The 12,092-nt window shown below is 38.2% G+C and overlaps 1 protein-coding gene across 1 annotated transcript in view; it reads right to left on the bottom strand.

Moving 5' to 3' along the window:
• Positions 1-12,092, bottom strand: part of RNF144A (ring finger protein 144A) — a 67,004-nt gene that overhangs the window by 21,542 nt on the left and 33,370 nt on the right. Inside the window, exon 3 of the mRNA XM_082307710.1 lies at positions 6,038-6,183. Coding sequence (XP_082163836.1) covers positions 6,038-6,172 — 135 coding nt within the window. The 5' untranslated portion in view covers positions 6,173-6,183. The remainder of the gene's footprint in view (positions 1-6,037; positions 6,184-12,092) is intronic.

Below are 12,092 nucleotides of genomic sequence, written 5' to 3'. Positions count from 1 at the left end.
TTTCCAGTTGAATGTCTTAATAGAGAAAGGGAAGGCAATGAAGACTTACAGCTGCCTATCCTTTGAAATGGTGGGTAGTTGGTTTTTTTGAGAGAGTTTATATACAAATTTATATATGAGAATGTACTGTAAAACATATAGAAGATAAACAATTTTTCTTCAGAGAAATCTTTCACATCAGTAGATAGTCAGCAGAAAATGGCTAAATGAGAGAAGGATAATATCTTGCAGTTCATGCATATCTTCACCTTAGAATAGCTATTGCAAGTGGATGGATATTTAAACATTTTTCATGTTGGATTTTTACCCCTCCATTATCTTGCATAAGCTGCTTGTTCTCACCTATTCAGGGCTGCATTCCGTAGAAACAGAGTAAACCTTACAAAAAGAAATTTCTTTTCAAATGCCAACATATGTAGGATGAAACTCAAACATTCAGGAGGCAAAAACAACAACAACAAATTGTCTTCCCTTATATGGTTGTTTGAGAAAAGTTTATTCTATTTCAGAAAAGAATGAATATTTCTCAGTGGGAGGACAATACACCTGCAGCAAACAACGGACCTTTCACTTTCACATGCAAAACATTATGCAAACAAAAATGAACTGGTTTTCCCAACACCCAGAAGAAGACAGATAATGTTAATCTCATTTAGTAACATCACACAGGAGAGGGGAGAGCTGAAGGCTCTGGATCAAGTTTAGTTTTCACTCAGGGTTCTGCAGTTCCCAACTGTACATTAATTACTCTGTAAATAGGCAAGTTTATTATTTAAGCAGGGAGTTTTGTCATCACAGCACCTACAAGAAAAGTCAGAACCCAGACAGCCATGTGAATTGCTATGCAAACACATAGTGACTTCTAACCATGAAGCCTCTACTGACACATAACATGTCAAGATTAGTATCAGTTCTCTGCTATTGTTTTGGTGGAAGTGAGCACAAGCAGCAAGCTCTAAGCTTTGCCAGCAGCTGGTGGGAAACAGGAAAACGTCACAGCTGCTGAGAAGTAACCAGAGCTCTATAAAACCTCAGAAGCCATTAGGTTTACCCCTTCTTCCTGCTTCAAAGCAAGCAGGGCATCTCCCCTCGGTGGAGGTGGGGGACAGCCTGGCCTCAGCCCAGTGCTGCTCTGTAAAAGAAGGTTTCCCTTGGCAAGTAGGGACAAACCATGGCAAAGGAAGGCAGCCAAGCCCACCTGCTCCCATTTACACTGCTCTTGGTACCTGCCTTGCCCCAGGGGAAGCAGAAGCTGATGCTGCCTCATTTGGAGTGAGGGAGAACACTGAGTAAATCCTGTGTTTTCCTGTCTTTCAACTCAGAGGCCAAAGCTCTATGTGCTTCCAGTCAAGCACGACAAGAGAAAGAAAAAAAAAAAATGCCCGCTGCCAGTTACAGGCAGGCTAATGGTATTTGCCTTGCTGATCATAGGGTCTTCCCTTCCTTTCAGGTCTTCAGCCTATGAAGAAGCTCAGTTAGGGGAATGACTAGAATTAAGTAGACAAGTATTAACAGTCATGATTAGGCAAATGCAGTAATCCTGGTTAAAGAGGGCTAGTGATAGCAGGAAGAGTCTATCACTATCCCACTGTCATGTTACTTGAGATAGAATACACTTACAGGTGGATTTAAATCACAGTTCTACCAAACTCAGAGGGACACCTAAAGGTCCAGGGAATATTAACCAGCTGTCTCAAGGGCTTAAGGTAGAGCCTGTGGGTAAGAACTGAAGTACATGTATCTACTAAAGAGATATAAAATTGGCATGGCAGTATTACTTTCAAAGACCGCAAAACTGATCTACATGTCCACAGCTGGCCAACAAGAAATCACAAACAAGCAGCAGAAGGTAGGTCTTAACATTAGTTTTGTTATTTTCTTTTTGATTGTAGGTGTTCTCTCTCTCTCTCTCACACACATATCCGAGTAACGCTCTTCTTCCATCAGTAATAAGGTGGATTGCAGATAAGTAATCAAAATAATTTTTTTTTTTTTTCCATCAAAGACAAGTTCTCTCTCAGGCTTCATATTTCTTCTAGATATTTGCTTGTCTGGACTTCCTACTTGACTAATTTTCTTTTTAAATTTGAGAAAGGTAAGCAATGAATCCTCCGGTACCAGAATCATCAGCACTGCATAAAATCTTGAGGGGGACTGAACAATCTAATGCGAAGGCAAGAGGAGCTAAGCCTGTCTGAAGTAAGAGTAGTGGCATCACTGTACTTGCAAGACGTTATTTGGCACTTTTATGTGTATGTTTTTATATATAAAAATTATATATCTACATCAATATACATGTAATCCTGAATCACAATACATTTCAGCAACTAATTCATGGACTTCCATGAAAGAGTATCAACTGGAAAAAAAACTGTTGTAACTTTAGTACATACACAATTGTTAACACATCAAGGGAACATCCTGTCCTTTAAGACATATGAGAATTTCATCACAGATTATTAAATGGTCAGAATTTCAGGTAGGAACTGGACTAAAATTGCTCCCTCCCTATCTCCTCTCACTCCAAAAAAAAAGCAAAGGCTAAGTAATAACTGAAAAATTTTGGTGCACTAACTAATACAAAACAAAATTAAACAAAAAGAAAAAAGTGATGCTCTGTTTGCTTTACTCTCCCTTTCCTTCCCTAAGGAGGTAAGTGTCATAAGGAAAGCTTTCTGAAGAAACATGCAAAATCAAATAATTTTCCTGGGGCAAGCGACTGCTAAGTGACTATCTTGAAATTTAAGGCTACTAGCTATCTACTGTGTGCTATTTAAGTAGGGAAAGGTGATTTAATAAAAAGAAAGAAATTTAAGCATTTTGGTCCAAAATTTGAAAAGCACACTTAAGATTGGTCCTGTTGCTGATGTGATTCCAGAAGGGAAGAGATATTAGTTTGCCCTTGACAATACTCAGAAAAACAACCAAAGAAAAAGCCAGCAGCAGAAAGCTTGTTTTCCTTTCTACTCTAGACTTTTGTTCCTCTGGTACCTTGAGCAATCCAACAACGGATACATTCCTAACGGATGAGATATACAAAACTTGAGAGCTCACAGCATTGTGTGCTCGTTACCGATCATAACGATGAAAAACCATAATGGAGTATTGTACTAATAGCCACAACTGGCAAAATAATACGATGGGAAATTGTAGCCTCTATGCCTTATCAGCAGAGGAGTGGCAGTTTGCTCTATTCAGTCCATGCACAGCTCTGCCAGAGAGCAAAAGGAAACAGTGTCCCCATTCTATCTTTCTGAATAGCAATGCTGTGTTGTTGTGTAAGTGTCAGGAAGAGACAATCCTTCATGAGATCTTTACCACAGCACTTCTATGGTTATAAAGAGTGAAGACTTGCAGACAGAAATTTTGTAAAATTGAGAAATCTGTATGTTGATCTAAATTCTGCCTACATACCAGTAGCACTGCACTTGCAAGATCTCTTTGTAATACATACTCATGCTGTCTCAGCTTGCTGCAATTTAGACAGAAGGGCTGGAGCTAGGAGCAAGAGCTGCAGCAAAAATAAGTTTTCACACTTGTAATGGACATCCCTTTTTGCTTTTTGCTCATGTCACTGCGGAGGCCATCAATTACCTCAGGTCATTTACATAAAAGCAAGAAGCCAGAACAAAATTATATATTGGTCCATCAAGAACAAAACAGAGATGGTCAAATATTTCTCTGATTATATTTCCACTTATCCTAGTATAACGTACTGGATCTACTGTATGCAGGCTCCATCCAAAGTCTTGAGTCAAAAGGATTCCACCGTCCCCACCCCCATTGGTTTTCAATAACTTTAATTTGGCTGTTTACAAAATACAGTTTATATTGAGGACTGCAACGATGATTTCCAGAAACACCAAGTTTCTAGAAATCATCACTGGAGGAACACCAGTGGAAGAATTGCTACATAGTTGTCACACTCTTCCTTAACCATTGCCAATGGGCTAAACAGTCTTGCCTGACTCATTACGGGACTGTGTTCTCAGGCAATTTATTAACCTGCAGGCTGTCCACAAGGCAGAGATGGAGGCCTTGGGTTTCAGTCATGCTGAATTCCTGGGCTGTAGCAGGTTTATAGCTACTGCCTCTTGCAATTATTAGGATTGATTCTTATTTCTTCCTGCACCACAATCAACAAAAGCAAAGGTAATCAAAGAATCATTAAGGTTGGAAAAGACCCTTAAGATCCAGTCCAACTGTTAACCTATCACTGCCAAGTCCACCACTAAACCATACTACTTCCTATTAATTCATGGGAAAACTTTAGGGTAAATAATTTTTTCATTATTACAATGAAATACAAAAGGCAGACAAGGTATACCGGTTCGCTTAAACAGGACAAAGCTGAATGAACTATTCAAGACAATCAAATACAAGTGGTAAAAATGGACTGATGATTCCACCTGAACAGAGTTCAACACAAGAATCCAACATCAAAGGTTACATCTTTAATATCTATAACAGGTTATATCTTTCAAAACAGCAGTAAGAGTCAGTAACCATATTCTACCAAGAAGAAACAGAAGATCAGTGATTGCAGCAACAATCAGAAGGAACAAGGTGGAGAGGAAAAGATGTATCTGATAACCCAGCCATTCTGCTGCCATATACGTGTTACTGAAAAGTGAAATGAAAATATTCGCTGCATCCAGGCAACAGGGAGAGACACAGAAAACTCAGCTGTAAATACTAGAACTATCCATTGTGCAGTAGAGAACAGTTTTCACGAAGCCTTTTATTCTATTTTTCATGAAGCCTATTATTTTATATACTTTTGCATGCTTGAGCAAACACTCCTCTCAAAGCACATAATGAAGTAATACTTATTTTTTAATTGGACAGGCACAGTGTTTGCAACAGACTGTACCTGTTTATCTGCCTGTGTACTAACTTTCTCTTTTCCCATGGAACATCACTGAAAGTTGGTTGCAATGACATGGAGTTTTTAGAATATTACATGTATTAGAAACTGAGCTGTTTACATTGGACTTTTTTTTGGTGTTTTCAGTAAGCAACAAAAAGGAGCTGTCTGTTCTGTTGGCACTCCCTATAGCTTCCCTATAGAAAAAATTCTATAATTAAAAAAATGATAATATTTCCATGAAGAAAAATAAAAGATAAAAGACTACTTAAAAAAATCCTCCCTCTTCAACATTAAGAAACTTCCCCCCCCCCCCCCCCCAATAAAACCCAAAACTTTGTCAAAAAAGACTTTTGAATTAAAAATCACTTGATTCCATGTCTGAACCTATTATTTCTCAAGAGTTTACGACATGGTGTTAAAGTCTAAGCATTTATCCCCAAAATTATATTCTTACTGATGTTACTGTAATTTTTCCACTGCTGAACCATCATTACAAGGTCTTTTTTGTGTACCTGCACCCATTGCAAAATTAAAGGATCTAACGTTTTCATTCCAAAAGATTAGAGATAGAAAACTGCTACTACTTTTGTTTCTGTTTGTAAACTAGCAATACAAATTTACTGTGATGATGATCTTTGCTACATACCAAATAGTATTTTATACTTAGCTGACAAGATCCTTGTTATTCTAGGCACACATTTGTGCAATATGGTAATGAAAACCTGTTACGTGATTGTAATTATGATAGAGTGAAATTAGAATCCATAATATATTAAGTACTTTTCTAGTTACAAGTGTGTGCATGGCCCTGTTCCAGAAAGACTTGGGGCTAAAGTTAAAAAAACCCAAACAAACAAAACCCAGCAAAGAAAACCCAAATCCAAGCCACTGATAGATAGAAGGGAAAATGTGAATAACCTTGCTAAGGAGGTAACTGTATACAGCAGTATACAGAAGTGCTGAGTAAAAACCTTTTTTTTTTCTCCTCCCCAAACAGGAAAACAGAAAAGTTTACTTGCTAGCATTTGTGTCAAGTACACAGCAACAGTATTTATTTCCACTGCAGCACCAATACTTCTGGGTGAAACCCACTCAGCAGAAAGACACATGATTTCTGCAGTTAAAATTGTGTATTGTTTTTTATACCTAATAAAAAAGTAAACTCACCAGGGTACAGAAGATGCATTGGCATTGTGCTATTGTTGTCATCTGCTCCACAGGATATTCACCAAGGCAGAGCTTGCAGGACACTAATGGGTCAAGTACCAAGTCCCAGGTAGGCCTATATCTTGCTGTAGTCATTGCAGAGCAGTCTGAAAAACAGCACAAAATTAACGATACTCCATCATCTCCTTATATTGATACTCGGTACATTTCTGCCACTGTAAATCTCATTGTCAGCTGCTGCCTGTTGGCTATTTAGGAAAAAAGCTATAAACAGCAATGGCTAATTTGACAGTGTCAGCACTTGCAGTAGGCTATACATCCCCTGCCTGACAGAACATGTACATAGCAAGCAGAAGGAAAAAAAAACAAACACATAATACACTAACAAAATATGAGAGCAATCAGGAAATATCCTTAGGTCACAGACTTTTGTCTGACATTATACATGCAGAAATCATTCCCAATTTCTCCCATTTCCACCACTAGTTACAAGCTTTCTTTCACCAACATTGATTACCCATCACTTAAAATACATTAACTCCCACAACTCTACCTACCCAGGTGAGACTCACAAGGTCTTTCATGAACCAAGCATCTATTATGCCCCTTTTCCAGCCTGATGATATTGTGACTTACAGAGCCAGATATTTTTATTCCTAAGAGCATGACAGATCAATCAGTTTGCTAAGTTAATTTTAGAAATAACGATTAATATTCTGAGTACACTCAGAGTTTTAGCCTGCATTTTTCTCCTAACCCTTGCTATGTGCCAAGAGCACAACTTTGTTGTAGCAACAACCAACTGGGGCAAATAAGAACACAAAGTGAGCCATAAAAAGAGGCTATAATACCTATATATCACCCTCAAGACAGCAATAGGATAGGACCATGCAGAGCATCTTTATTCTACGCTTCAGGGCCCAGATGGAGAGTTGTCAAATGGCTAACCAGAAAGAAAATCACACATAACAAATGTATTCCCACAAAGAGGAAAGCTAATTTACAAGTTACACACACGGGGTGGGGGGGGGAAGAAAAAAACAGACTCCCCCCAAACATCTAGGGTAATTTATGTAGTATGTCCAATCTTAACACCATATTTACTAGTATTGTTTTGTCACTTCCAAGTGTGGGAAATTCACATCCTGAGGCTGCTGGGAGGTCCATATTATCTCACCTCCCTCCTTCCCAAAATTAGCTGGTTCTTTACTTTCCCCACACAGGCAGTTACGCTACTCCAACAATGATTACAGCTTTTTTTTTTTTTTCTCATTGGCACTTGCAGCAATTGTTTTTATATATATTTCTATGAACTTCAAGACCTTCAGAACTGCAACAAATGACTTTTATGCTTATTACAGTAGGTTTAGGCAGATGTTCAAGCAAAACACACTTTTTGCTCCCAAACAAATCACATGGAGAGTTCAAAGAAGTGTTTGTGAAGTCTGAGTCTTTCATATTCAATTCATTGTGGATGTGACTCCACTAAGGTCTCCTAAATTCTCTGAAACAAAGTGAAGATTTTACATTAGCCCTCCATTCATTCTAACTCATTAGAAGATGCCATTTAAAAAGTACATAAAGGACACCAAAAGAGTAGAGCCTAATAATACTTATTTCTATTACAACCATCAGGGAGGAGAGGGGGAGAGAAGAAAGATTAAAACGACCCCATTTCCACGGATGCTCTGGATCACTTCCTCCAAAAGCCCACAGGCAAACTCCACACTCTTTCAAAAGAAACAGATGAAATAGTCTCGCAGAACAGCACATGAATAATGGCTCCACATCAAAAAAATAAGACTTGTGCTGTACAGTCTTTTCTGAGACTTTAATGTGAAAGTCTGACATGGTGATATCAATGAAAACCCAAAAGTTTTAAGGCTATTATTAAACTGCTTCTTTACTGTCAATTGCCACCACTTTTTCATTTAACACAAAATATCAGCAAAAACAATTTTCTTCTTCCAAACTTTGGTTTATCTGACATTTGCAGATAGTAAGGATTTGAGAAGCAGTGATCAAACACACCTGAACTGTTTTCTATTAGTTTGAGTGTCCTTTGTTTGTCCTGCCCAGTTCATTGCACATCTGTTGCTTATGGCAGCAAGCAGATAAAACTAGCAGATGAACAATGAAGAGGGATAAATTTAAGTTAAGGATGCACTTGCTTACGTCAGGCAGACCAAAATCCTAGCAAGTTTTATGGCAAAGCTGTAGTATCTGACACAATTCAGACTTAAAGCTTGCCAAATATATTGATGCAATTCAATCCAGACAAAAAAAGAAGTTTATATTTATTCAATGTGGGTCAGTAAGTGATGATAAAGGGGACAATATCAACCTTTCAGCTCAAAGGCTTAAACTTGTTCCCTGATCCCCAGGACTTTCAACAGAGGCTTACTGGTATCACTGTGGTAATTCCACTTTTGCAGCACAACTGTACTGCAGTAACACTTCACTAGGAAGTATTTCTCCTCTTTGTCTTCTCCTGCAAAGCAAAAGTGAATTAAAGTGAAATTTTCAAGCTGGCATCTAGCAGGCCAGCAGAAGTTGGCTGCCCAGTATAGTTGGCACGTAATCCATGACGAGCTCAGCCATGGTGATAACAGAACACAAAACCTGAATGCAGCTTCAAGTGGCAGCAGAGCCACTTCTGCTCAGCTCTCCTTGCCAAACACCTTCTGCTGAGACAGTAATACGTGCAGCAGAGGCTGATTGCCTCTATTCATAGGGGTGCATTAAAAAAATGCTTCGTTGACTCCTAAAGGCTTCCATCTCACACTGCCAAAGAAAACAAGTTCCAAGTCACCAAATTAGTCTTATATTTATTTTTTGTACGTCACTTTTTCAAATAGAGTAACAAATAGTACAAGATAGCATTGTATCACTTTACACCTTTCACTTCAGTCTACTGCAGCATTATATGCATTATAACCTCAATTACACACTAAATCTATGCTAAAATAGTCTTTAGTTTTAATAATCATGGAATCATAGAAAATGAAATATTACATTCACATGCATGGGAATAAGCATCTGTTGTCGCTGGTGGCATTAAAGCAAGGATCAAGAAATCTGCCACCTAGCCTTGGAAAACACATACAGAAAGCTACCACACCCCAGTGGAACATCTGCTGGGTATCCCTGTAAAGGAACACAGGAATGAAGCTTTCCAAAGCACAGACTAGATCCTGCTTCATGATCATCTGGCACACTGTTGCAACTAAATAATAAGCTTCTTGCTTATTATTTAGCATCTATGCACTTAAGCATCTATGATGCTTAAGAAACCCTTTAAAAAAACAAACGAAAAACACAAACTCGCAAGATAACAGCAGAGAAAAAGCTACCTTCTGTCAAAATCAGATTAAGACTCCTAGGGTTCCATAGCTGTGGTCTCTTATGGCTTCAGATTGTATTCTCGTGCCTTCTAGTGACATGCAATGCTTCAGGAAGAATGTAAAAGTAACAGCAAGAAGAAAGAGAAGGCAACTGAAAGGACCTCTAGAGGAACAAAACATAGAAAAATACGTACTGGTATGCCCTCATGATGAAGGCCACTGGTTACAGCACCAGCCAGCAGAAAATTTTGCCTCATGGTTTGGCTATCTGCCAGGAGGCCCCAGGAAATACAGCTAGTAAAGGTACAGAACTACAGTCCAATCCACCTACTGAACAGATTTTAGACCAATAAATTTTTAGTTCATTAGAGATTTAGTGTTGATTACCAAACTCAGTACAAACATCAATATTTCACAGGCCCTAATAACAGAAAACCAGAGGAGAAGTTCGTTGTCAGTTCAGACTCCAAATTCTACTGCAGTCAAGGTCAGTCTCATTTACATATTTTTGCAGACTGTGGTCCATATCTGGTAATACTGAATTTGTAAGAAATATGGTCCTGCAGCCCATCATTTTCTAGGACAGCATCCCAAAGCAACCTGGGAGTAGGAAGCATAGGAAACAGCTTTAGTAATAATTTGTTCAGAGCTGTCTTTTCATAAATAATCAACAACCTAACTACTGACTATTTAGTTCTGCAACCATGTGCATGTCCACAGAAAAAAGGAACCACTGCATAAAGACACAGAAGTGACTGAAGTCTTGTTGCTGTAACAAGATGTTAATATATTTAAAACGTGACTGTTACGCATTCTGGGAGACGGCTATGGAGGGGGAAAGGAATCTTCCATTATTTCTGCACAACAATTAATGAATTAAGTGAATACAAACTGGATTTATGAACAGTAATCCCTTAGTTTTTTGGTCCACCTACACAGACTACATTTTCAAGTGAGAACAAATGGCTGACTTGATCTCTGTTAAGTCAAGAATAGAACAATTCTTTCTTTCCAGGCTTCAAGAAGTTGCAGAAAACAGTGAAACAGAAATAATGTGAAAACATCTGTGAAAAACTGTGAAATCAGGAAATAATGCAACTTTCTTCCATGCAAGTCATTCAAGAAATTATAAAACAGTACGGTTTTTCTCATTGCACTGTAGTCAAGTATTTCACGGCACAGTACAGTCAAACTAATCGCATCAAGTTAACACTTCATGGATATATATGACTGGCTATGTAAGAAAAATGTGACTAGAAAATACGGTTGAATAAAATAGTCATACACAGCACACTAACTGGTGGGTCTTTTTCACCAAGCAAGACCAAAAATAGAGCTTTCAACAGAATCTAAATTTCAGCTTTAGATCAGGGATGGGTTTAATTTCTAAATAAGGGCTTCAGTCCCCTCTCCTACCAGACAACTAGTTAATCATGTACAAGTCATCTGCCTTAAGGAGTTACATTAATCTAAATTTACTAACATGATGGAAAACAGCTCTTTTAGAAGCCAAAGAAAGGGATTTAAATGGGATTTAAAATTGGTTCCCATTCCTGTTGTCGCTCTTTGACTACATCTAGTAGCCTGGATTATTTTAATTAGAGTTATTTTGACAAACACATCTGCTATAGTACAGGGTTTTATATTTTTTTATAAATAAATATATATATATTTATATAATCCAGGCTACACTTCTTCCTAAATGAAGTCAAACATATCTGCCATAGTACAGTTTTATATTTTTATATATAAAGTATATTTATATATTAGATTTATACAATTGATATTTAGAAATGTATAAAAATATAAGTCTATAAAATTTCTCCAGGTATTTTACTTATGTTGAGAAAGAGTGCACATTCCTGAAGCGGAGTCATCTGCAGAAAGCCTATTACACTACACTCTGGAACTAGCCCTGCCTGCTACATCTATTAAGTGAATATTTTGACTCTGTGACCTAAACAATTCTGAGCTTTCCTGTGTAGCCACAGCTGTAGCTCACTGCACGCGATTCGATAGCTGTCTCCAAGACCCCCAAGTCAGCAGGGACTAGCTTACATGATCAAGACTGGTGGCTGAGAGCATTCAGTGGCAGTCCTGCAACTTGGATTGTTTGTTACCCCTTTGTCAGAGTTTGAGCTTGACACCATTTTCCCTGTTCCTAGGCTTTTCCATGGATCCTCAGTAGAATTTGTATTTCCCCAGCAATATAAAGAAACCTATATGACAGAATTGACCAATTAGCAAGTATTTTTTGTTGGTGTTGCCAGTTGTCATTATGTAACTGTACCATAGACTGATAAGGTCATTTAAAAGTCCCTCTATAAAACAAATCAATGAATAAATTCACCCACTGGGTAGATTTTTTATGGTTATAAAAGTGGGCAGGCAGACTTAGTGTCTCCCACTTACCAACCCCAGTTAGTTACTGGTGTCTATCACTGCATTAACTGTCTGTCTCAGAGTCTTCATCCTCACAGAACTGCTTTGGTGATAAAGTAGGATAATTCTCTCTGCTAGATGTCAGGCAAACTAACACACAGAAGACTGGATTCACATTGATGTTTAGAGATAACTACCTTACAGAGGCTTGGTGCCTTCCTTCTTTAGGTTCTTAAATCCTGCCAAATGCCTACCTAACTCTTAAGGCTCACTCATAAATTTGATCCACAATCAACTGCGCAAGTCCAGCAGGCATCAGTCGTCCTTTG

Source organism: Platalea leucorodia, assembly GCF_965183815.1.
Source record: "Platalea leucorodia genome assembly, chromosome: 3".
Lineage (NCBI taxonomy): Eukaryota > Metazoa > Chordata > Aves > Pelecaniformes > Threskiornithidae > Platalea > Platalea leucorodia.
Note: the sequence above shows the minus strand (reverse complement) of the source record. Positions and strands in the feature narration are given on the sequence as shown.